General features: G+C 36.3%; 4 protein-coding genes and 1 long non-coding RNA gene across 6 annotated transcripts; 3 read left to right on the top strand and 2 right to left on the bottom strand.

The window, feature by feature from the left end:
• Positions 1-113: 113 nt before the first annotated feature.
• On the bottom strand, positions 114-4,872 carry LOC130726601 (uncharacterized). Of its 2 annotated transcripts, none has more exons than XM_057577905.1 (6): positions 4,635-4,811; positions 4,423-4,536; positions 3,597-3,701; positions 2,569-2,670; positions 2,199-2,468; positions 114-253 (listed from the first exon to the last, which is right to left on the bottom strand). In XM_057577905.1, the coding sequence occupies exons 4-6, from the start codon at positions 2,632-2,634 to the stop codon at positions 245-247; spliced, it is 345 nt and encodes a 114-aa protein (XP_057433888.1). In that variant the 5' UTR covers positions 2,635-2,670; positions 3,597-3,701; positions 4,423-4,536; positions 4,635-4,811; the 3' UTR covers positions 114-244. The 2 variants fall into 2 exon arrangements, with proteins under 2 accessions (XP_057433888.1, XP_057433887.1); XM_057577904.1 differs by lacking the exon at positions 114-253 and adding an exon at positions 1,445-1,656 and having other exon boundaries at positions 4,635-4,872.
• A 1,784-nt stretch (positions 4,873-6,656) lies between these two features.
• Positions 6,657-7,239, top strand: LOC130722750 (uncharacterized). The gene is made up of 3 exons (XR_009014092.1): positions 6,657-6,778; positions 6,892-6,935; positions 7,023-7,239. It is a non-coding gene; the product is annotated as an uncharacterized LOC130722750 (long non-coding RNA).
• Positions 7,240-8,515: 1,276 nt separating this feature from the next.
• LOC130726479 (uncharacterized) lies at positions 8,516-11,329 on the top strand. The gene is made up of 4 exons (XM_057577758.1): positions 8,516-8,682; positions 9,195-9,497; positions 9,649-9,691; positions 10,971-11,329. Exons 2-4 carry the CDS (start codon positions 9,222-9,224, stop codon positions 11,117-11,119), a joined length of 468 nt encoding a protein of 155 aa, XP_057433741.1. The 5' UTR covers positions 8,516-8,682; positions 9,195-9,221; the 3' UTR covers positions 11,120-11,329.
• Positions 11,330-12,361: 1,032 nt separating this feature from the next.
• On the bottom strand, positions 12,362-15,064 carry LOC130725098 (uncharacterized). The gene is made up of 2 exons (XM_057576352.1): positions 14,207-15,064; positions 12,362-13,089 (listed from the first exon to the last, which is right to left on the bottom strand). The coding sequence occupies exons 1-2, from the start codon at positions 15,049-15,051 to the stop codon at positions 12,453-12,455; spliced, it is 1,482 nt and encodes a 493-aa protein (XP_057432335.1). The 5' UTR covers positions 15,052-15,064; the 3' UTR covers positions 12,362-12,452.
• Positions 15,065-18,876: 3,812 nt separating this feature from the next.
• Positions 18,877-19,947, top strand: LOC130724984 (ATP-dependent DNA helicase RRM3-like). Its single transcript, XM_057576247.1, has 2 exons — positions 18,877-19,455; positions 19,627-19,947. The coding sequence occupies exons 1-2, from the start codon at positions 18,877-18,879 to the stop codon at positions 19,945-19,947; spliced, it is 900 nt and encodes a 299-aa protein (XP_057432230.1).
• The last annotated feature ends 5,876 nt before the right edge of the window (positions 19,948-25,823 follow it).

The raw sequence follows: 25,823 nt of genomic DNA, 5'->3' as shown, positions 1-25,823 counted from the left end.
AAAACAACAATTATAAGGCCTAAATTCTCGACTTGAAGGCTTCAAGCTGAACCCCAGCAGCAGCAATCCTAGAATCCAAGCTTTAGAGAGAGAGAGAGAGATCAAGAGGAGTATTAAGGCTAGAAGAGGAAGCACCAAGAAGCGTAGGTTCAAAGATTTGGAATCAATCACATCTCCATCTCCAGAGAATCCACGCGGCCATGCAATCGATGATGAGGGTCCTTCTGTGCGGCGGACTCGAATGTCACAGAAGCTGCATTCAGTAATCAACATATCTTCAAGGTTGGTATTAGTTTTGTTTTAAAATAGTTTACTTGTTAGGTTAGGCAAAATCCCTAAATTTTTCTAATTTTTCACACTTGCACTTGTTGGGAACAACTCTGAAGCATTCATGACAGCAAACAAAAAAGGGATGTTCATGCTGACCATGAGCTTCAAATCAATACTGGAAAAGAAACCCCAAATGATAAGGTATGATTTAACTCACATATTTAATTTTATACTATTTCAAAACCCCAAAAATTTCTAATTTCATGCAAGTCGTTCATTTTTTTGATTACATGGTGGGTGGGTTTTATGATGATATAATACATGGTGGGCGGGATTTATCCTGCATCTCGTGACATGGTAGTGTTAAATTTGGTGTTGTAATATCATTTGTTTAGTATATGCTTAGTAGTTGATTTTTTTGCCTCATGATAATTGAAGTCTGAAGACTAAGACAGTAAATTATATTTTGGGCTTGTAATAGAAGGGTATGTGTTTGTGTATGAATTGCCTCTACAATTAATTATTCAAAGTAATTCCATTTTACTGTCTTGATACATGGACTGAAATGGGAACCGTGATTTTTCCTACACTGTGTGATAGCTGTTCCATAAGATGCTATAATATTGATGTTGGTGCGTTGAATTTTGACTCATGATAATTTTAGTGTTATATATACATGCTTGTCAAGTATTTTTTCTTTCCTATTGGCTCTTACTTATGGGCTACTTGAATGAGTTTGAAGTACATTTTGATTCTGATTTCATAAAAGTGTTAATGGTTCACTAAAAAAAAAAGGCTTTTTGCGGCGCTTTTGGAATCATTTTGCGGCGGTTAAAACCGCCGCAGAATGTATAATGAGGCGTTTCCTTAAGCGCCGCAGTTACGAGCGTCGCTTAACCGCCGCAGAATATAGCGGCGGTTAAAAGCGCCGCAGAATCTGTAATTTCTTCCACCTCTATTTTGCGGCGGTTTCTAACCGCCGCAAAATTCTACAGTGATTTTTAAAATATTTTTTTTTATTACATTAAATTGCGGAAATAGTTTTTCAATTTTTTTAAAAAGTCAAATTATATATTCAATCAATATATAATCTTTATAATATGATCTCATTAAATAAAATGAAGCTTATAATCTTTATAAAATGACCTCTTTAAATAAAATGAAGCTTATAATCTTTATAAAATGATCTCTTTAAATAAAACAGCATGCACACTTGCTAACATCATATTTAGCTTACAAACACCTTGGAAATATGTCAAATGTACTAGCACTTTCATCCACCCAAATGTATTCAAATGATTCATAAAAAGAAACTTACAGAATAGAAGTAAGGATTGCATCATCCAAGAAAACCATAGGTTGAGGGACTACTTTGGGATGTGCAAACTGAAAATGTATGGAGTCAAGCAATATCTGGTTCAAACCTATTATAGAAAAATCTTTTGCTCAACATCCATGAGATAAGATCTTAATTATTATCCATCATCATATATATTCTTTATTGCTCAAATCGGTGCAATTTAAACCTATCTCTTTTCTAAAGCTTCCCCAAGTCAGGTGACAGCTCAGCTATTATGGTTTTGTTCTAGCAGAATTAGTTATCTATTAGAAGGTAGTTAGGGGGCAGTTGAAGATAACTGAATTGAGGCCAGACTATATGTGCATAAAACCAGCTCACAGTTAATCAAAGTCAAGAATCCATATTCAGAGACTTTCAGAGAACATATTTTAGTCTCTTTCTCTGCACTCCTCTACTTTCCGACATTTTCTTTCAGTTTCTTTCATTTGCTAAGAAGCTTCAAATCATCACATGTTGATACAAAAGTGCAGGGATACAAAGATAAGAGTGAAAGATAAGTAGAAAACAGAGAAGAGCAGAGGAAACATTGAAACAAGATGAACACACTTGAAATCTAAAGCTTCAATACCTGGTTAGGTGGCCCTTGACCTCCAAACTGTTGAATGAAAGAATTCATTCGTTCCTCTAAAGCTTGAAATTTTGATTGCATGGCATTCCATTCAGCCAATGTGATGCCAGCAAATTGCGAGCTACTAGAGCTGCTACCAGATTCCAACACTTGAGATGGACAAACACCAAAGCCCATGCCTCTCACGTATCCTGGGCGATCTTTCCCAAAAACTTTAACATAGGCAGCCTCTTCAGAACAATTCTTTTCAAGTTCCTTCTCCAATAAATCCTACACAAAAAATTAAACATGTTCATGCCATCAAACACACAAAGCATATTCGATCGTTATAAAATTTTCAAAGGAAATAGAAACTTGTAACTATACTCACACTCTTTTGTTTTGCTTCTTCATTTACAAAAGAGCCATCACTTTTCTTGTGTGAAATGGAGTACATTTCCGCTCTACTATAGGATCGGCCAGTTTCGATTTCCTAACAAAGAAAAACATTACATAGTATCCACTAAATTATAAAATTATTAGAGGTCATTTTTGCTGTAAAATAAGTGATTTCATTGAGCAAAGGCAAAATAACCACACAATGAAATATTTGGTCATAGCATGTGTCTTCATCCAATTACTCAAAAGTCTCAAATGGAGGTTGAATTTCTACTTCATAGGTTACATATCTGAATTACAATGAGAAACTTGTATGAATATCTCAATTCCTTTGATAAATAGTGTCTGAGCTATAAAATATGCCACATACAAATTATACAATTTTCAGCTAAGAAGTTTAGATGAATAATGAGCTTCTATTAGCTTTCAAACCAAACTAATTTTGAAGTCAAGCATACATAATTTCTAATTTAGATTTATTTTGATGCGTGTTCCATGATAAGAACAACCCAAACATGGCACTAGTACATGTCTTGCAAGTTAAACTAGGTACCAATGTTGTGTGTGCTTTTACTTGTGGCTTATACAGTACTATGTATAACAATACCAACGTTTCTTCTATGTACATGACAGTAAAATCTGCAGTTGCAAAACAGGCTTATAGACAATTGAAAAGTCTAATCACAAATTCCATCAAAACATTCTATACCATGAATCTAGAAATAGAGAATATACTACTCCAGTAATATAAGCTCCAATTTCCCAACATTTAGGCACCAAAGGCACAACCACCCTTATACTTCTTAATTTCAGTAATCACAAGCAATTACCCGACAGAGAATATACTACTCCAGTACACTCCCACATACAGTGATTGGGCTCATAAATCATAACAGGCAGGATATGTAATACAGAAATTACATTCAGTAATATCAGCAAGGATAAAAAAAAAATTCAAACCTCATGTGAAATAATTAAATATCATTATATCAAAGATAAACAAGCAATGTGAAGTCAAACCTTGGAAATGGTTAGTGCTGGACTCCACTGTTCTTTAAGAATGTCAAGGCATATACTGCCATTACTGTTGATCTTTGGGTGAAATACCTTGGTCCTAAATGCCACCTGCAGTTGTTAAGCAGATTAATTTTGTTAGTTCTAAACTCAGTCTCAAAAGAAGTTCAATATAGTACCAACAAGTAATTTGACAGGATAAAGCTAAAAAATCCTATTGAAATTTGGATGCATTGCATATCAAATGACAACTTGGAATAAGACTGGATTAGGAAAAATTGCCAATCAAAGGATCAAACAGTTTCAAAAAGTCTCAAGCTATAAAATGAAAATCAGTAAGACAACACACCAGCTTTGTCAATTTTAGCAGCAAGAGCTCCTCCAATTATTCAAAGAATCAACAACAGGGTTACATCACACATTTCATAAAACGAAAACTTTTGAAAGGCACTGTGACCAATTTTTCCTGCATTGAACTATACCAAAATCTCAGGTGCAAAACTAATTGGGTGTGATAAACAAATTTTTCTAGCATTGACCTATTTGAGCAATTAGATCAGTACATGAACTAATCATTCCACAACCAGAAACACATAATTTGAACCATTTATCACAAGTCAACTGATATCACTACATAGGTATAGCATTGGCTGAAAAAGAAAGTGGAACTATATGTGCCAATGAGTCAGTTCAGGTAGAAGGATACAGAAGCTTCAGAGCTGCGATGTAATCAAACCTAGAAACGTGCATATTTCAAAATCAAAATCAAACTTAAACCACTAATCATCTTCAATTTGAACGAATGGAAGAAATCGAAGCAGAGAGGGCTCACCTTGTTTGGATCCGAAGCAGAGCGTGCGCAGTGGAAGAAATCAAACCCAGGAAACCACTCGATTTTGCCAAAACAAGAGAAATTTGAGCCCTAATTCCTAAGCAAACCACAAACCTGAAATCGATGATTTAATCGTGAGAAATCGAAGAAACCAAACCATCAAATCGCAGTGGAAGAAATCGAAGAAACCAAACCCAGAACGAAGTGCTTACCTTCAATCCATGAGGTGAGGTGGGAGTCGCGATCTGAAAGGTTCAAGCCATGGAGTTCGCCATCGCTGAGAGGTTCAATCAGAGTTCGCCATGGAGTGGGAATCGTGAAGTGAAGGAATGCGATCTGAGAGAGGCTGAGAACAGTGAAGGAATCGTGAAGTGAGGTGAGATGAAAATCGCGATTTGGAATCGTGAAGTGAGGTGGGGTTTATTTTAGGTTTTCTGGTTTAATCATTCTGCGGCGTCTGGTTGAACCGCCTCAGGTTTAACCGCCGCAAATCGCACAAAAACTGCGGCGGCTGGCTTAACCGCCTGAACAAGCGCCTCAATTACTCATTTTGCGGCGGTTTTTGCGTAACCGCCGCAGAATGCCCGCCGCTAAGTGTCTGTTTTGTTGTAGTGGTTGCCTATTTGTTTAATATTCTGTCATCTATTTTATGCGTAGGATGTCCTCAACACAGTGACGGAATTGAAAAACGATGTTCAATCATTGATGCAAGCGGTGAGTTTTTTAGCTCAGGCTTGGTACACCATCACATCTAAAGATCCTGAAATCTCCGATGAGGAGTTGTTTACAAAAAATTTAAAGTACTCTTTAAGGGCTACTGCAACTGAAGAAATATTGCTGAAGTTTGTGAAATCTACACCCAATGACAAAGGAAAGCAGAAAAGTGTTGGTGGATTGGTCAAGAAACTATTTTCTCCATCTGAGTTTCAAACGCTAAACAGTGGATTTAAATCAGCAACTCCTCCTTCGAATCAAAAGGATAAGGCATCGAGTCCAGTTACTACAGTAGATCCTATTTACATTCCCATTGTAAGTTTATGGTTTATCATATCTATGAACACATTACTTCATGTACTTGACTAATTGTTTATGCTCATAACAGTGGTTGAAAGACATATTTGGACCAACTGTCACTAAAAGCCTTGATTATACTGATATTGCAGTGGCTTCTTACATATTTAAGAAGTGCAACGATGGAAGTGTACATGGGTAAAAAATTTCAAGTTTTTTTAAATTATTCTTTTATATGTAATATAGTTTATTTGTGTGAATCACTTTGTACCCTTTGTTACATGTTTCTTATTTCTTTAAGTCAGCAAGGAATCACTTATCATACATTTTTTAAACCATGTCAATGGAACCCGTGGAGTATTGCAATCTCTGATGCCAAAGTGCGAAGTTGATCAAGAGGTTAGAGAGAACGCACCAACTACATCAATTTGTTATGATTAAATTTTAGGCTTAAATGCACTTTTGTACCTCAAGTTTATATTTTTTGCGATTGTTGACCCTGATCTTATTTTTCTACGAATGAAGACCCTAATCTTTCAAAATGTTGCACCGTTTACCCTTCCGTCCAAATCCGTCAAAAACTTGACGGAACCCACTTACCTGGTCTTCCGACGGAAGGGTAAACGATGCAACGTTTTGAAAGATTAGAGTCTCCATTCAAACTAAAAATAAGATTAAGGTCAACAATCGCAAAAAATGTAAACTTGAGGGTCCAAAAGTGCATTTAAGCCATTTTTTTTAAATCCCCCTTTTATCCACGTGGAAGGCCATATCAGCGTGTTCCGTCAAGTTTTTGACGGATTTGGACGGAAGGGTAAACAGTGCAGCGTTTTGAAAGAATATGGTTCTCATTCGTAGAAAAAAAAGATAAGGGTTGACAATCGCAAAAAGTTAAAATATGAGAGTCCAAAAGTGCATTTAAGCTTAAATTTTATTTTTTCCTCATTCCTCACCAATTGTTTTATATTTCTTGTATGCAAATGTTAATGTTATTCATCAGGTGTTAGTGCCCATGAATGAATACGGTAAGCATTTGTACTTACTTGTGTTTGTCTTTGAAAAGGAAGAAATTGTATACTTGGACTCCTTCCCAGAAGAAGACAGGTTGGAATATAGGATCTTCAACACCAAGTTGGTGGTAAGGAAAAAGTAAATTTCTATTCATTTTTTAATTAGTTGATCATTATACTCCTAATCCATTTATAATTATATTGCTCAAGGCATTATACATGGAGAAAATGTTCAGAGATCCATCATTCTATGACATCGATGACAAAGTGAGGTCTCGTGTTTCTCAGTTTAAGGTTGTCGTGCCCCATGGATTGTCAGTGCATAAATCTGATTTGTGAGTATATATTATATTTATTTTTGTGACTGGAATTACATTATATACCAAACAAATACATCTCAATTTTGTGGTTTATTTTTTCTGTCGCAACGATTGTGGGGTCTGGGTAGCATGCTGGATGAATGAATTGGGAAAAGATGGGTACAACATTAAGGTATGACAAGTTATAAATTCGGGCGTTATGATTTGTATAGTTTTTACGATAATCAACCATTGTAAATGTTTCTTTTGGGTTTTGCAGGTTGACAATAGCACGCGCTTGCAGTTTGCATTAAAGTTGGCTTTACACAAATACAACGAAAACCAGGTGGACTAGGTGAGCCTCGAGAGGGCCTCGCCCAGGGCTGCCCGCCTCGTAGCGGTCACGCAAGCTCAGAGTTGGGCCTCCCCCGCGAGGCCCAATCGACCCAAGTAGTTAAACTCACAAGGCCCAACCCCTAGCCTATAAATAGGGAGCGGTTACCACATGTAAAGGACTATTAGCTCATTTGCTTAATAACAAACTCTCAATTCAATTATTTTCTCTCTCTGAGCGGTTACATTATCTCTCTAGGCAGTCACACACTAGTCTCTCTAGATTATCTCTTTCTCATGCAATCCCTTCATTCTAGGTACTATACTCCATCATCATTGTCAAAACATTTGATAACCAAGTAGTCAAAGTTTAACTAGTCTTAAAAATGATAAAAAAAAGGGTTATATAATAAAGTTTAAAATGTATTAGTATAGAGTATAGTTTTAAAACTCGGCTCAGACCGACCGGTCCGCTCGAGACTCAGACCTAATGTTCCGGGAACCCTGATAATAATTCGCTTGGAAGTGTTGCCCTTAAGCTCGTGCTCCACTAAGTTAGTGGACCTGAGCCAGGGACTACTGTTCTAGGAAACCCTAACCAGGGACGACCTAGTGGACGAGACGGTCACCGTTGCGGAAGGACGGGGCGGTCACCGTCGCGGAAGGACGGTTGCCTAACGGGACGATTGAGGGTCAGGAAGACCTGACCCCACGTCCCTAGGGAAGTCGACAGCCGGACCCACCTTCTAGTACAGGACAACAATCGGCCCCACCTCGTAGGGGTTGACCTAGGCCAACCACCCTAGGGATCTTGTGGTTGGGCGCGCGTCCCGAGAGACCCAGGGCCGTTAGATCATTGTTTGCGGTAGGGATAACAGAGGATCTAACGGCTGGGGAAAGACCAAGTACAAGCCATGCATGACGTTGCATGGCTCCAACCCTAGCTCCTCCACGAGTATATAAGCAGGGCTTCTCCTCCTTGTTAAGGTAACGTATTCTTCAACCCTTCATCATAAGCTCATCACCTTCCATTACTGACTTAGGCATCGGAGTCCCTTGCAGGAGCCCCTCCCGGGAACATCCAGCTTGAAGGCTCACCACCTCCCCTCTCCACTCTCCTACCCCTGTCACCGGGTAGTTTGGTCGCTCCTCGATCACCTAAGGTTTGTCCGGTTGAAGGTTCAAATCGGTTGTGTCATCAAACCGGTCTAACTCGAAACGAACAAATCAAACTTTGGGGGGGAAGGGTGAATTGGCTTGGCAAACCGTTGGATGCGAACACAGGCCAAGGGGGGAGCATAAAAAAAGTGTCTTCCACTGGCCACCTGCTATTTAATGACAGCATGTGCACATTGTTTCTTTTATACATTTTTTTAATATACACCGACTCAAGGAGAAAACACAATGGAAATAATGATTTTTTTTGGGTTCAGCCTGATCCATCCCTTCAACCCAAAACAAAAAAAAAACTTGGCCCATCCCCCTCTTCTCACTCACCTCCTCCCTCCTCTCTCTCACGATGCCATTGAGCAGCCCCGCACCCGCACCGCCGTTACAACCGCAGCCTCCTTCCTCGCCGCCGTCACTCGTTGATTTCGCAGTCGCAGGTAAAAGCTTTGATTCCATATTTCCATTGATTCCAAACACCTCTGTTCGTTTGCTGTTTATTGTTTTACTCTTGTTGGGTATTTAATTCCCAATTTCCCAGATTATCTATATATCCTATGTTTTACTCTCTAGCTGGTTCACAATAACATTATGGTCTTATAATTTTGTTGAAGGATTTGGGTAACAACTGGTTTTTGCTATTAATTTATGCTTTGGTTGCTGTTATTTTTGCTGGGTATACCATTGTGGTTTTATGTTTGAGATGTATATATGGATTAAAAGTAACTAATGAGAATATTAACTTTAGATCATTAAATTTCAAAGATGACGAGGTTTTTGGTTCATAGAGAAAGTATTGAGAATGTGAATGTTATGTAAAAACCTTTAAGATATGGAAGAGGTGATCAGACTATTTGGGGCTTCTCCTTTGTGTTATTTATTGAGTGAAACTATATTTAAACTGTCCAATATTTATAGTAGTGATCTTTTGTTCTCTTTACTCTTTGGGCAGAGATAGAGAGGATTCTAACCGAAAACAATGGCAAGGGCTTTGGGTAGCACAGTTGATGGACTTCGAAACTCTTCCTTACTCAGATTTTCACTTAGCTTTATCAGAACTCTTTCTACATCTTCTCCATCATCTACTGCTGCTGCTGCTGCTGCTGATACTAACAAACCTAAGAAATCAAAGCGAAAAAAGAAGAACTTGTTTGAGGTGGCTCAATTCTTACCTACCTGGGGAATAGGCTATCACATGGCCAAGACTCATTGGAAAGAAATTACTTATGAAATCACAAAAATAAATCTCTACAAGGTCTGTTTTATTATAATTTTGTTCTTTACATTCGTTTGTTTTCATCAGAATTCAACTATTTTCCATCCTTATTTCACTACTATGCCCGGTATTTCCTCCTCGTTTCTCATGAACTACAGACTCTCATTTCTATTTGTCATGTTTTTTCCAGGATGGGAAACATGGCAAGGCATGGGGCATTGCTCATAAAAATGGTTAGTTAGTCTTGTAACTTACATCAGCATTATTTTTCACTTTTTATTGTTCTGTTTTTCATTTTATATTTAAGTTTCTTATGCTGTGCAAAGCATATATGCTAACAGGTGATTCAATAAGAAATCATTACCTCTTTTTATTATATTCATGGGTGGATTTGCGGCACATTCTGTTGGTTGAAGGCAGTCATGAAGTTGGTGCGATGCTATTATTCAATGGGACATTAAGCTAGGCTAAGAATGCCTCTATGAATTCTCATATATCAGTTTGCCTCAATGGGCATTTAGGACAATCGACGTGCTACCAAACTGACTATAACACTCTATTTTCCATACTCTTTTTTTTGTTGGTTGAAGTCTATGTGGGTCCCACAAAATTGGTAGTGGACACAATGTAATTTAGTGGATCCCACATTAAGTTTAATTAATAAAGGAGAGAGCGTTGAATCGTTGATAGCATTTCTCTTTAGGACAATCAATCTATGATACACTTTACGGTAGCAGAGATTTCCATAATCAGTAAAACACTAGACCAGTGAATAATGTAGGGAGTCTCTCAGTGAGGACTAATGAAGTGATTTGAGTTTCATCTGATTGTACAATCATCATTCATCACTACTTTTTTTTAGTTGCAAATCAAAACATGTGTGCATCTATAGCATCAGTTGTGTTTTTACAATATTTTCTGCTCTTGTCCCTGTTTCTGAGCAATATTGTTTGTCAATATTTCTGATGATACTATGTGGTGCTATGGATTCTCAAATTTACTTGAGTTTTTGTTGTTTACGGGTTCACATAAGGAGACTTTCTGTTATTTATTAGATTACGGTTGCAAAACAAGATGTCAAGAATGAAGTCGAGTAGTTCTTCAAGAATGCTGTTATGTATATCCATTCCACCATGCAAGTGGTTGTTACAGTTCTAAAATAAATTCTGTCACTTTTGATTGAGAAATCAAGTAGGAGCTTGAACATGTTTATGATTTTGAATACTTTCTTCGGTTGTATGTTGTCCACTTTCTCTATTTCGTTCATGTTCCATGTCAAATTGTTTATATCTAGTGTAAATCTCAAATTTTTTGCTTACATGACAATTGTGTATGTGTTGCTTATGTGTGTAATTGTATATGGCATTTGATAAATTCTTGCAATGAAATTTGTCGCAATAAGCACTATGTTCCCAAAGCAAATTGGATTTTGTATGAAGGACTGCATGAGTAATGAGGCATTTTTCAGTGCTTGTTCTCTAGCTTGCTTTGATATCACAGAAATTGTTGCAGGCTTGCCAATTGCAGATCCAAAGAAGATCAGTGGAGTTCACAAGCGTTGTTGGAAGTACCTCCCAGGTGTTGCAAAAGCATCAGAAAGCTCACCAAACTTAACAAGTCCTACAGACAGTGGCGAAAAAGTTGAAGTCCAAGCAAGTTGATGCTTTCTAGTGACTTTAGGTTCTAGGTTCAACTTGATTTTCATTTGGCATAGTTGTTTTTGACTGTGGTAGAATTTTAGTCAACCATAAAATATACCTTCACAACCATGTAAGGTTCTCGTGCTTCTTTCTTTTAGATTTTTGATTGAAATGTGGTTTGAGAGATTTAAATTTTAGTAAATCTTTATATTCAACGAGTTGTTTGTGTTAGGTGTAGATTTGGACGTTTGAGTACGAATTTGATTCTGCAACTAAAACCTTGTTCATTGTATGGTATCCGTAAGTGATGCTCATTAAATTCATACGTATAGCATTATCAAGCACACAGTTAATAGAATTGGATTGTGGATTAGGGATTTAGGAAATTTGGAGAGTTATGAGTTTAAACTAGTACTATACTGATGCGGTGAATTTATATTGAGAAGAGTGTACTTATTTTTAAATCACTTCTTATATTTCATAGTAACTCATAAGCTTTACATAGTTATTATATGATAACATGAGTGACTATTATATATCAGTTCAAAGAAAACTTAGTAGAACATTGTGCAATTATGTATAAGACCAAAATCGTGTTAATTTTTTTTTTTTTTTACAAAGGAAAAGAATAATCGTGTTGATTTGGTTCAGCTTATTAGATTGGCTTAAATATGGTGTAGGTCCCTGGAAATTTTTTCTTTCAAATGTCATCCTTCAAAAATATTTTTGCATCAAATTAGGTCCAGAGTCTGTTTAAGCCTTATGTAGCACGAATTTCGCCCATTCATCATTTTCACGTGACATTCTTATTTATTTTAATTCTTACTTGTACTTAGAAGTGCAAATTATATCAATACATTAAAATTAATCCTTGTCTTAATCTCTACATTTCTAAATTGAACCCTAAAACCTTCAAAGCTTGAAAGGGAGAGAAGAAGAGTGACATGGGTAGAGAGAAGAATAGTGAGAGCGGCAGTGCTCCTTCCCACAGCCACAGGGCTTCGATGTTAGTGGAGTGCAAGACGAGGAGGAACGAGCGGTGAACCTAGACTTCATGCTCGATTCGTGATTCTGAGAGTTCATCATCTTCAAATCGCACTTCTTCTTCTTCCTCTCGCAATTCTTAGAGTTCAGCCTCGTGATTCTTCTTCTTTCTCTCGCGATTCTTTAGGTTGTGTTTTGGGTCGTCTCCTTCCTTCTCCTCACACGTGCTAAATAATTACAATATAATACTCTTGTTTCCTTCATTGACCAGAAAAAAAAGAACATAGGTTGTTGTATAGGTTCATTTTTATCATACAACAAGGAATCACATGTTTAAATATACTTCACACATATATTCTAGGCTATAAGGTTAAGCAACATCAAGATGAACCAACTCTCGAAACTCCAATCTCCTAGTTTCATTATACAATGTCATTCGTTTGTTAGGCCAATAGGTCAACCAAATCCACCCCCTAATCTCCCACTCCATCGTTTTCCCAATAGCTTCTTTGTCCACTTTCCATGACACCCTCTCTCCATATTCATCACCTGCAAAAATAACCCCTCCTTGCCTAGTGAAAGGCCTGCAAGCACTTGAGTACCGGTTCTTGAACCACGACTTCGGGTTGATCAAGGCGAACTTTGAAGGCTTGGATGAGAAAACTTCTTTGCCATCCATGACATCATGAAGAAACCAATTCAGATTCGCGCTGTATCCGTACACGGATTCCTCAAATTTCCATGGTTTTAAGCTCACGGTTGTGGATTCTCCAGCTGAAACCTTGACTCCCAAGGTACTTGCTGGCTCAAATGAGGCTTCTATGCCTTTGTCCACGCCGATTTCAGTTTCTGGATTCTCTGAGGATTTGTCAACTGATAGGCTGAGCACTTGGTCTTGGAGAGTTGGGGTTAGTTGCAATGATATTCTTGAAAGAAAATGTTTTTCAGTTGCGCCTGCACCTCGTTCGTTCATGAGGGAGTCATTCACCAATTTGGTAACATCGCACCTTTCCAATTGGAATGAAGTATGAAATTAAATTAGACATTATAACAAATAAGGAAAAGGTGATACTTTTACACTTCAATTACAGACACGTCCAAAACTGCAATATGTCATAAAAAAAGAGAGTTTATAAGAAAAAAATGAGTACGAAAACATAAAAAATGAGTGTTAACGTATCCAAATTATATAAGAAATAGATTGAATAAAGAACGAGTTGTCTAAATCACCCGTGATAAAGTTTGAGTTAAATAACCCATTATTCAATCACATTAAAGATAAATGAGTTGGAAATAAATTAATAAATAAAATATAAAAATTCCAACTCATTTATCTCCAATGCGATTAGATGATGAGTTATTTAACCCAAACTTTATCATGAGTCATTTAGACAACCCCATAAACAACATATCATATATAACTCCTAATACTAAAATATTGTGATTGACATAAAAAATAATTTACAAAATGTTTGGGTGAGTTCGGTGCCGCTCACCATCACAAGTCAAAACACGTCTCTCAGTTATAACTTGTTTATAAAGGTACTAATAGATCACTTGCTAGCTCTCACATCGGTAGTGGAAGTCGAATATACAATTGTCCGGAAGTTACTTATCCTTACCAAGTGAACTTATAACATGTGTTAATTCATTTTTTTATGAAAGGAGTTGCTGTTATTTTAATTATTTTTAATCTAAAATTCAGGCGAAGTTCGCATATATATGAATCTGAAATTGAATTTAAGTTCAACAAAAATCTGGAAAAGGGAAAACAAATCAGAAAAAAAGAAGACTATAATCACCACCCGATATCAAATTCAAGGTAAGAAACAAAGATTGTGAATTGATAGGACTTTTTACCCCTAAATTTCTGAAAACAATTTGAACACATCATGACTAGCTAATTCTATCTTTGTTTTTACAATATGCTTATTTATTGGCCTTTATACTAAACGGTTAGATCAGGGCAAGAATATTCAGGATGAAAGTTACATTGACTCTTTTAAGCAATAGATCGAATCTAACCATTAATGATATTATCTAAAAGTCATGATAATCAATTAATCATATATCATCGTAGACTTTTTGGTTCAGAAATTGTCTCTAAAATTTATTTTACATTACCTTATGTTGTCAACGTTGACCATGATTTCAACCCACTTCTCTTTGATTGTGACTTTGTAATTGAATTGGAGAACACTTTCAACTTGGTGATATTTGAGAGAGAATTGAAGCCTGTCATTGGCTGAAACGCTTTCTGATTTCTCAACATCCATGGCTATGACAGGACAATACAACTGCACTTTCCACAACCCCAACGTTGAAAACGCATGAGAAAACAGAGGACATGGTGTTTTGAAGTTGTTCTGTGGCGGTTTTTGCTCCCCAATCCAACTTGTGACAGCAAGGTTCACAGAACGCATCCACAGCTCTTCCAAGTTAGAACCCAACAGTTTCATGAGCAAAATGGATGCTTGTCTTGACTGAAAACTTGTCAAGTGGTCTTTCAAAACAGCAACACACCCAGAACGAAGATCAGAAGGAGCTTCATATATGCAAACAAGGAACAACAGAGTGAAGAAAGAAACATTGAAAATATCTTCAATGTTGGGAACAGAGTCAAGTCTTGGGATTCTGATGAAGGGGCTGTTCTTGTTGTTGCCGTAATGAAGGATGGACTGAATGAATACGACGAAGAAATCGGAAACGGTTTCTTCATCTATTACCTTGGAGGTTTTGATGCTAGGCCTGAATGGTTTTGAGTTCCAAAGATGGACTTGAACATTGAATTCAGCAACAATGGAAAGAGAGAGTTTTGAGGATTGGAGAATTTTGGCTATGGTGAGATTAAGAAATGGTTGGGAAGAGATTGAAGAACATATGTTGAGGGACATGGAACTTGTTTCCCATTCTGAGATTGGTGGAAGATTCTGAATCCAGTGAAATACATCAGGAAAACTGAAAGCCATGGAGCCAAGCCAACTTAAGTCTCAGTATTTCTGGCTATAGTCAGTTGGGGCTTTGCATATTTGTAGACTTTAATGGTATGAGAAATTAAAAGGTGTGCATAGGATTATTACAGTGCAACTATTAGCTAGCATAGTAAGGATAAAGATGAGTACGTAGGATAGGAGAAAAGAAAGAGGGGAAGGGAAGAGAGACGTAAAAAGTAAAAAGATATAAGAGAGACGTAAAAAGATATATATGATATATAGTTTAAAAATGATATAGGAATAGAGAAAAATAGCTTGAACATGCACTAAGATTTAACACACTAAAAATAAACAGATTTTCAATAGCACAATTCAAACCCCATGCACTTTCTTATGCTAATTTTCTACATCTCAAAGTATTTATGAAAAAAAAATTAAAAAGACTTATAGCTATAAATCATAACTTATTTACATAAGTTTAAAAAACTTATTTGCATAAAGCTCAGAAAAAAGGTTCCAAGAGCTTAGTGGAAAGGTCTGGGCGAAGACCTAAGCCTAAGCCTTCAACTCCGCAAATATCGATAGCCGAATTGAGGGGAATGAGGGAGCAAGATTCGGAGAGAGAAGAGTTAGCTCAATCATAGATATAGAAACAAGACCTCCGTCCTGTTTTGTTTTCGAAGAAGATTAAGGTGTTTCACTGGGACCCTAGGTCGCGACCTCCGTCCTGTTTTGTTTTTGAAGAAGATTAAGGTGTTTCATTGGGACCCTAGATTGCGACTGTTGTATTTTTGTTAAGTTGGTCGGGGGAAGCTACCGCTTATACGACAGCTCTGCTTCCTCGTCTTGCTTCTGGCAAAGCTTCTACTTTGCTTGCTTCTCTCGCGCTTGCTTGCGCGAAGGCTTATAATAGAAAGTCATTTTCGCTAGTCCAAAAACTTCCGTCAAACTGAAAGATGTGATCCATAATTGTTTATATTATATGATAAAATTAAATAAATTCTTTGAAACGGCAGTTCTAAGTGCAAACCGAAAGAACTAATGTCTAGCAACATTAGGTAATGTATATCGAACTAGCTAGGTGTGAGCACTGAGCAGGTTTAGATGTTGACATGTTCATCATGTTAAATTTTCGTGTCTCTTACAATCTAGTAATTAAGTAACCTCATGTTGTAATGATTTGAACTTCTGTTTTACTGTCTAATACGCATGTGACCAGGCAGGCACTCCGTAAACCCACGACGTAACATATGTTTGCTACTTTAAATGTATGAGGCCTTTTTATGGGAAATTGAAAGGTATATATGATGATCGTTTACTCAAAGAATTGATTATATACATGGAAAGATGGATACCGATGAAAATTACGTTAATTAGCGAGATTGTGGGTCATAGACTACAAGATAGTAAATGGAGATTGCATTGGAGGATCGTTTGCTTGCACGTAAAAGAAATGGAGAAAGATTGTTGAGGTGGGATAATCTATATCTATATACTTTAGAAAAGAGGAAGGTTGTGAGCCCCACCTCCATGACTTGGCACTTCAAGATTTACTCTCCAACACCCCCCTCTTTACATGACAAGTGTCACCTTCTGATTGTTTTGGACCAAATTAATAGAGGTCCAATTTAATTTCAATTTTTAAATGGAGGCCCAATAATCAAATCTTAATGATTTTGTTTTTATGGTTTATGACTCACAATTTATTTGCTTCACACGATAAACTTAACGAGGCGGGGTTTACATCATCAAAAATTTATTATTTCCATTAATCAGCAAATAATTCCAGCTTTGTGTAAGCATGGAAAATTCATGTGTAAATGCATTGAACAAACCATTATTACAATAAAATTAAGTAGTTTACGCATAACATTGAATTAAAAAATTGAAGGCATATTGTGTAAAGAGAATAATTTAATTGACCAAAACGCCGAGATGCTAATCATATTTAAATCATTCCTTATTTAAAATGGTGGAATTAATGATAATTACATGGTAAATTTGAATTCTGTAAAATATACACCACAATAAAATTAAGTGGTGTACGCATAACCTTGAGTAAAAAAATGAAGGCATATTGTGTAAAGACTTTAATTTCATTGACCAAAATGCCGAGATGCTATTCATATATAAATCATTTCTTATTTAAAATGGTGGAATTAATGATAATTATATGGAAAATTTGAATTCTGTCAAATATACACCAAATGGTATGCGTTTAATTGTGACAAGCAAAAGTCAAGAATGAATATGAACCTTCCATTCCGCATATAATTATTTTTTTGTTACAAACTAATCTCTTCGTTACTTTTTTTTTTCTTCCTTTTTTAAGATGATTATACCAGTAACCCTAATTCTCAAATTTCTATATAAATCACCTCATGGTATTCTTCAATTTCATAATTTTTTCCCACCAACTATTAGTTTTGAGATATACTTTGTTCGAATGGTAATCGACGATCTCGCCACCATCGATGTGGCTTAGTCCGAGCTTATATGGATCCAAGCTTCCATTTTCCATGGACATGATTCTTATGGATGACAAGGTAAATCACTTTTCACATAAACATCATGTTTTACGTCCTTTTTTGCTTAATCTATAAATCTCTTATGTTCTCATTTTAATGAATTTCAGGGTTGTAAGATTTATGCGACCGTTAGGAAGACTCTGATATACCGATTCCAATCTTTACGAAGAAATCTTCAATCTGGAAAGTCAACATGACAATTGAAAATAAAAAAGTTGGGTACCTACAACTTAAAGATGAAATCATTGAGTGTTTACTCCTATGGTTTAAAAATTAATTTGAAGTAAATTTCCCATAAGTCATGGCCACAGTTATAGGTCAGAATTCACTCCATTTATGTAACGGTTTTTTACTTTTTAATTAGGGAATCAATTAGAAATTTGATATAAAAAAATATATAAAATCCACGGTGGTAGGCAGCATTGTGCATTCACCTACACCATGGAACAAAACGTTCAGAAGGTAGGTTCTGTTGAGGCCAGGGCAAAGAGAAAAGCAATATTATCAAATAGAAGAGATTGTGGTACCTCATCAAGTTCATCCAACCCCAATTCTTCTACCTTAGATATCAATACTCAAGCTCTAGATACACCTCCTTCAATTTCAAGAAATTTTTTCTCAAGTACTGCAAAGATCTCTTCAAAACACCACTCCCAACAAGTCAATAGCAGTGCAAAAAAATCAAGGGCTAAAGCATGTCAACCCCTTTCAAAAGATGAAAATTCTAAATGGGGGTAAGAAAAATTTTGTTGAGGTAGTAAGATATTTAGTTGAGGAAGTTGGCATTAATGAAAAAAATTTGGGTAAAGTCATTCTATTGAATCCCCATATTCTGGTCCAGCGCATTGACATTTCATGGAATACTCGATATATGTTTCTTAGCAAAGAGTTGGGTGCACCCAGAGATAGTGTTGTGAAAATGGTCAAAAAAACACCCTCAGCTTCTACATTACAGCATAGATGATGGATTACTCCTTAGAATAAATTTCCTAAGGAGCATATGAATGAAAAATCCAGATATCTTGAAAGTCTTGACTAGCCTTACACTGTATTATTCATGTAATTGGAGTCCTAACAAAAAAAAATCAATATTTCTCATTTAATTTTATTTTCTAATTTAATTTATTTGCCTTATTTCATTTAAGTTCCTTCATATCTTCGTATAGAGGATGAAGAATTACAGAACTTATGTCTGATTGAGATTGAAAAAATATTGCAAGGCAATGGAAGGTCACTCAAGGAATTTCCATTTTTACCATACCCTAAATTTTCAGAAATTCATAATTTTGAAAATAGATTCGTTGCAGATGAGTTGAATTATAATAGGGATGAAATGGTAAAGATTCATGATGAATTGGTCAGTTCTCTTACTTCAGAGCAAAAGATTGTTTATAAGAATGTTTTGGATGTTGTTTTGTCTGATAACGACGGATTCTTTTTTCTATATGGTTTTGGAGGAACGGGAAAAATATTTGTTTGGAATACATTATCTGCTGCTTTGCGTTCAAGGGGCCTTACCGTCTTAAATGTCGCATCGAGCGGAATTGCATCGCTATTGTTACCTGGAGGTAGAACTGCTCATTCAACGTTTTCTATTCTTATTTCAATAAATGAGATATCAACCTGTAATCTTCGTCACGGTTCCCAAAAAGCTGAGTTATTGAAAAAAGCAAGCCTTATTATTTGGGATGAGGCACCTATGTTAAACAAACATTGCTTTGAAGCTTTAGACAGATCTCTTAATGACATTATGAAGACTCAGTTTACCCATGGTTATGACATTCCATTCGGAGGTAAAGTTGTGGTACTAGGAGGCGACTTTAGACAAATACTTCCAGTTATTTCCAAAGGAAGTCGTTCAGAAATTGTCGGTTCAGCTATCAATTCTTCATATTTGTGGAAGCATTGCAAGGTAATGAAGCTGACTATTAATATGAGATTGCAAAATGCTACATCGACTTCTTCAGCAGCAGAAATAAAAGAGTTTGCAGATTGGTTGCTTCAAGTGGGAGATGGTACAGTTAAAACGATTGATGAGGAAGAAACACTTATTGAGATTCCTCCAGATCTTCTTATTGAACAGTGTAAGGAACCGTTGCTTGAATTAGTTAATTTTGCATATCCAAAACTTGCAAATAATTTGCAAAAAAATTCATTCTTTCAAGAAAGAGCGATCATTGCACCAACACTTGAATGTGTAGAGGAAATCAACAACTTTATGTTAGCAATGATTCCTGGTGATGAAACAGAATATTTGAGTTGTGATACTCCGTGCAAGTCAGACGAAGATTCGGGTGTCAATGCAGAATGGTTTACATCTGAATTCCTAAATGATTTCAAATGCTATGGAATTCCAAACCATGCAATTAAACTGAAAGCCGGTGTCCCTATCATGCTCATTTGAAACATAGACCAAGCTGCAGGGTTGTGTAATGACACTCGAATGATAGTCAATGCTTTGACTAAATATATAATTGTTGCTACTGTTTTGAATGGAAACAATATGGGTGAAACAACATTTATTCCAAGGATGAGCTTAACTCCATCTAATTCTGACATCCCATTCAAATTCCAGCGCAGACAATTCCCTGTTGCTCTATGTTTTGCAATGACTATAAATAAAAGTCAGGAGCAATCTTTATCTCATGTTGGACTGTATTTGTCAAGACCTGTCTTTACTCACGGGCAGTTATATGTTGCACTTTCTAGAGTTAAATCTAGAAAATGGTTGAAGATGCTCATCATAGATGACGAAGGAGGTGTAACTAACACTACACGCAACGTAGTGTATCAAGAAGTCTTCGATAATATTTGACATGTAAGTGTTTATTTATCTTACATTTAATTTCAATTTCAATGGTAGAAATAGAAAAACTGATATGGTTAATCTCTTTATTGTTTTACAACATAAAAAGATATCAAGCAAGTTATTGATCATCTAATTTGAAGGTGTATAGACGTTTCTATAAGGTTAGCTTACACTTTCAAGTTATACACAGTTTATATTTGTATTAGTTACTGATTATTACACTAATAATTTTCCCTTCCTTTCCAGGTTCTATAACACAAATATGCTTGATTGACAATAAGCTCGGTTATGAAGTCTTTATCATTAACCATGGACTACAATTTCGAATAAGGGTTCATGTTGCTGTCATTGTTATTTTTATCTTATTTCAATTTCCATGTAATGCATTACTTAAAAACGTGTTTTTTATTTCTATTCAAGTGTAGTCCATGTGAGGTATCTACAACCTCATTGAATAAATATATTTACTATGGTCAATTCATCTACATGTTTGTAACATATGTTCTGTTCCATATCTTTTATATATACTTACTGAAAAGAGACTAAACTAAGTTAAAAACACATTACTACTGATTTATCTTTACAATAAAATTAATCGCCGTGCAACGCACGGGAAAAGAACACTAGTATATAGAGAAAAAGGATGATGCACTGATTGTGTAAATTTTTTTTACACCGTCAATTAATCAAATTATAAAAGTGTGTCACGTCAATTAAATAAAAAGATAGATTTTCTCACATCCTTGAAATCTGATTGATTTGCGTGGTCTTTAGTTTGTGGGAAAATGACTTGTCAGGGTATTCATGGTTTGGAATTTTTTTTTAACAAAACTGGGCTAAAAGCCCAAGAAGGGCTAACCCGACCCTAAGAATAGAGGTTAATTATTACAAAAATTAAACATAAAAATACAATACTAAAAGGAGGAAGTTGCTAGAAAATCCTATACGAGCTCATCATATTGAAGTCATTCTTTGCAAACGCATCGTCGCTGAGTTGACTTCTCTATGAATGTCACGCCAATGGAAATTACAACCATGCCCGATCAAAGAGAAGAATTCTCTAACCAAGGAACGACAAGAATGCAAAACCTGTCGTCCCTTATTCAACAAACCAATTACAACCTCAGAATGACTTGTAAGATCAAGATTTGGTCATGTGGTACAACTCTATGTTTTGATGATAACAAGTATTTATTTGTGGATGAACAATTATGATACTCTAATGTTTGTCTTGAGTGTTTTGACAAACAGGTTCTGATTCTGACACCAGAAGATATATTCATCAGAGGATCTGAGGATCAGAGGATCTGAAGATTAGAGGATCTGAAGATCAGAAGATCAGAGGATCTGAGGATCAGAAGATCTGAAGATCAGAGGATCTAAAGATCAGAGGATCTGAGGATCAGACGATCTGAAGATCAGAAGATCTGAGGATCAGAAGATCTGAAGATCAGAAGCTCTGAGGGACCAGAGGCTCTGAAGGTCCAGAAGCTCTGAAGGTCCAGAAGCAGAAGTTACGAAGGTCAGAGGATCCAAGCATCCCTCTGACTCTGATCACCAAGCTTCACAAGTTCCAACACGAAGCATAACTCTGATCAGAAGTCATTGGTTAAAGGCAAATGTCTCTATCAAGAAGTACAAGAGCAGTGTACTATTCTGACAAGCCTACCTACCAAGGTTCAGCCACAGCAGGTTCTGGAAGTTCCAGAAATGCCCTCCAACGGTCATATTCTCTCAACAGAAATATCCTTTGCACCTTGGACTATAAAAGACTGAAGAAAAGAAGAAAGACTAAGAGAGAGAAACCAAGAGCTGCAATACAAGAAAAGATTCAAGCCTCTACTTTCTTCATCTGTTCTTATTTAGTTTACACTCAGCTTATTTAGAAGTAAACCTTTGTAAACACCAACCTCAAACAGTTGTTTGATTTTCCCTAAGGGACCGGGTAGGTCAGTATCCTTAAGAAGACTAAGAGAGTGAATCTTAGTGGTGATTCCTTTAGGAGATCAAGGTTGATCGGATCCTAGAGAAGACTAAGAGAGTGAATCTTAGTGTGAGCTAAGTCAGTGTATTGTTAGTCACTTGTAGGTTTCAAGTGCAGTTGTAACAATTATCTGATTAGTGGATTGCCTTCATTCTAAGAAGGAAGAAATCACCTTAACGGGTGGACTGGATTAGCTTGAGGGATTTATCAAGTGAACCAGGATAAAATACTTGTGTGCTTCTCTCTTCTCTCTATCTTTATCCGCTGCACCATCTATCTCAGAGAAACCGAAAAGATTTACTTTAAATCTTAAGGGGAAAGTTTTTATATTCAAAACTCTATTCAACCCCCCCTTCTAGTCGTTTTTCACACCTTCATGACTCTCAATTACAACCCCATTAAAAACCTCGAGCTTTATCAATTATAACTCCATGGATTATGCTCCACAACTTAGCTTGCAAAATCTAAAGTCTCCAAATGCAGAGTAACCAGCCAAGAATCTCCCATGAAAATCTCTAAACACCCCCTCACCCCACATGTTGCTTTTCGAAAGATACCATATGAACTAAGCTTAATCCAATTCTTTGAATAAGGCACTACACCAAACAAAAAAGCCTTTTACAACAATTATTTTTATCCTATTGCAACAGTTTAGAACCATGCGAATGTCATCGCTATAAAAGCCTTCACAGCGGTCGACAATTTTTACATGATTACCATATGTCGGAAAATCATTAATTGTACCGTGTAACATAGCCCTTAATACGAAGCTTGCTTCCCAATACCCATCATACACCTCCACACCTACTTCCCACAAATGCTTCAAATCTTCAATTAGAGGAACCAAGTAAATGTCTATGTCATTTCCTAGTTTTTTGGGCCGCAAACCTAGGGTTGACAACATCATATATTTGCGCTTCATGCATGACCATGCATGTAGGTTATAGATCACTCAAATCACCGACCATGTATTGTGACTGCTACTTTGAAGGCTATGCAGGTTAAACCGATCAATACACGATGCAAGTCTTAGGTCACTTGTCTCTCGGGAAAACACCTTATAACCAAGATCATTTTTTCCACTGAGGAGAATATGTGCGGTATCGGAGCAAGCCATTATATTTCCTTGTAGCATGCCATGTAAAGAGTTTCACATCTGCGCTCTGGTACATGCACCTAAATCTCGGGATTATGAGAAAATACCACAACACCTTTGTCAAAGCTGACCTTTATTTTTTGTATCACGAGGAATCACATTTAGGACATGTCCTCAGTGATGCATATTCATTTCAAAATTAAATCCAATCAGGAGGACACGCATGTATCCTCTCATAGCCTATGTCAATAGAGCATATCATTTGTTTAGCCTCATATTTTGGATTTGGAAGCACATCGTTCTCTAGAAGCATGCCTTTCAAAAGAATAAGTAATTCGGGTAAATGGTCACATTAGTCTTCAAAAGTGTCAACCGACTTCACATTCGTCCTTGAATGAATTTTATTCACCTCGCGGTCCCTCAAAGTGTCAAACGCCCGTCACTTTAGTCCTTGACGTTAAAAAACACAAACGGACGTTAACAGAAGGTTGAGTTGGAACGTTAGAAAAGTTTGAAATGCTTCAAATTAGTCCTTGATCTGGATTTTATCCCAAATTTAATTAATAAAAAAAATAAAAACTAGAAACCCAGCAACAATGGTGAATCTTCATCTCCTTTATCATGAAATAATGAAATCTCAGAAAATCCCAAAACCTCTCACACTTCAAATAAATAAAAAACATCTTCAACACCTTAAAAAAAAGAAAACAAATACTCACATATAGAAACACTTTAAAACATCTTCAACACCTTCAAAGATGTGAAAGGAAAAAATAACAATGTGCTCCAATTCTTCATCCAAAAAATCCGAACCATACCCTCTTATCCCTTGAAGCTTTGCCCATGGTTTATCAATTACTTGCCCTTCCTCAAATTCTGAAAAACAAAATCCTTGTCGCCAATAACAGACACAAGAAGAACATGACAAGAAGCTCATGTAAAACAAAACACAAAAACCGTTCAAATGCAAACAAATTCACAAGAATAATCACCCAATTTTGAAAATCAAACAATGAACGAACCTCTCGTCCTGAATTGAACGACCCAACAACGGCGACGATACCGGCGGTATCAATTTGAATTTGAATCTGATAGCAAAACAAGCTCAGCAACAATTCATCATAAACTCTAATCCCCAATTTTTAAACCCATTGCTGAATCTTCTATCAAACACCAAAGATGCATTCTTTTGCCTTGCCCAATTCATCATAAACACTTTTTCTAAGGTGTTGAAGAAGTTTTTGGTTTATTTTAAGTGTGAGAGGTTCTGGGATTTTATGAGGTTTCATTATTTCATGATAAAGGAGATGAAGATTCATCATTGTTGCTGGGTTTCCGGTTTTTATTATTTTTATTAATTAAATTTGGGGTAAAATTTAGATCAAGGACTAAATTGAAGCATTTCAAACTTTCCTAACGTTCCAACTCAACCTTCTGTTAACGTCTGTTTGTGTTTTTTAACGTTAAGGACTAAAGTGACGGACGTTTGACACTTTGGGGGACCGCGAGGTGAATAAAATTCATTCAGGGACGAATGTGAAGTCGGTTGATACTTTTGAGGACCAAAGTGACCATTTACCCTAAGTAATTCAGTGAAACTTTGTATGTCCATCCATTACTTGCTTTCAAGTTAAACAACTTTAAGGCAGCTGACAATCTTGTGAATTTAGTACATCCATTGTACAACAATTTCTCCGCATCCCTTTTCAACATTTCAAACATTTAAGGGCAATCCTAAAAATTATCTTCAACCATATTTGCAAGCTCTTGAACACGATCACCTTCATATGTATCAGTCTCCATGTGATCATCACATGATGAATATCTCACAAGTCACACTAGACTTAGCTCTCGTCTCACCATGATTTGTTCAACATGTATAATCAGTTTCATTAATTATAAGATCATCTTTTAGCTCAAATTGATTGACTTGTCATATATGGTAACAACTTAAACAGGGGCATAAGAGCAACTCCAACGGGAGTTGCTTAGCATGGTTGCTTAAATTAAGGAACGTTTCTTATTTTTCTGCTCCATTGGAGCTTGCTGAGGTGGTGTTGCTTATAGCTCAAAGCTAAGCAACCTTGCTTATTTAAGCAACGCTCCTTAGCTTGCTGCAGGTAGTAAAAAATAGTTTTTTCTCTTTCCATTCAGCAACAGAAAATCGTTAAAAGGGGAGGGAAGAACCGATCAATGGAAGCAGAAGCAACAAACAGAGATAAAATACACAGATCAAGCAGAGAGATTTTTTTTAATTAGCAGAGATGAACAAACAGAATAGGCAAATAAAAAACGTAAACAAATTCTAGAAACAGGAACGAAATCAACTAATTTACAGACTTGAATCAGAAACAAATTCCAGACTTGAATCAATTTTTTTATTATGAGATG

This window comes from Lotus japonicus, chromosome 6 (assembly GCF_012489685.1).
Source record: "Lotus japonicus ecotype B-129 chromosome 6, LjGifu_v1.2".
In the NCBI taxonomy this organism is placed as follows: Eukaryota; Viridiplantae; Streptophyta; class Magnoliopsida; order Fabales; family Fabaceae; genus Lotus; species Lotus japonicus.
The sequence above is the reverse complement of the archived record's forward strand: the minus strand, read 5'-3'. Positions and strand labels throughout refer to the sequence as shown.

Excerpts from the sequence above, each read along its gene's own strand:
- LOC130726601 (XM_057577904.1), bottom strand. The coding sequence starts at position 2,634 with ATGTACTCCATTTCACACAAGAAAAGTGATGGCTCTTTTGTAAATGAA. Across the intron at positions 2,469-2,568 it reads AAGAAGCAAAACAAAAGAGT|GATTTATTGGAGAAGGAACT; the intron begins GTGAGTATAGTT and ends TTTTTTGTGTAG. Across the intron at positions 1,657-2,198 it reads GTCAAGGGCCACCTAACCAG|TTTGCACATCCCAAAGTAGT; the intron begins GTATTGAAGCTT and ends ATACATTTTCAG.
- LOC130726479 (XM_057577758.1), top strand. The coding sequence starts at position 9,222 with ATGGCAAGGGCTTTGGGTAGCACAGTTGATGGACTTCGAAACTCTTCC. Across the intron at positions 9,498-9,648 it reads CAAAAATAAATCTCTACAAG|GATGGGAAACATGGCAAGGC; the intron begins GTCTGTTTTATT and ends TGTTTTTTCCAG. Across the intron at positions 9,692-10,970 it reads GGGCATTGCTCATAAAAATG|GCTTGCCAATTGCAGATCCA; the intron begins GTTAGTTAGTCT and ends AAATTGTTGCAG.
- LOC130725098 (XM_057576352.1), bottom strand. The coding sequence starts at position 15,051 with ATGGCTTTCAGTTTTCCTGATGTATTTCACTGGATTCAGAATCTTCCA. Across the intron at positions 13,090-14,206 it reads GTCAACGTTGACAACATAAG|GTGCGATGTTACCAAATTGG; the intron begins GTAATGTAAAAT and ends CCAATTGGAAAG.
- LOC130724984 (XM_057576247.1), top strand. The coding sequence starts at position 18,877 with ATGGTAAAGATTCATGATGAATTGGTCAGTTCTCTTACTTCAGAGCAA. Across the intron at positions 19,456-19,626 it reads ATTTGTGGAAGCATTGCAAG|TGTAAGGAACCGTTGCTTGA; the intron begins GTAATGAAGCTG and ends CTTATTGAACAG.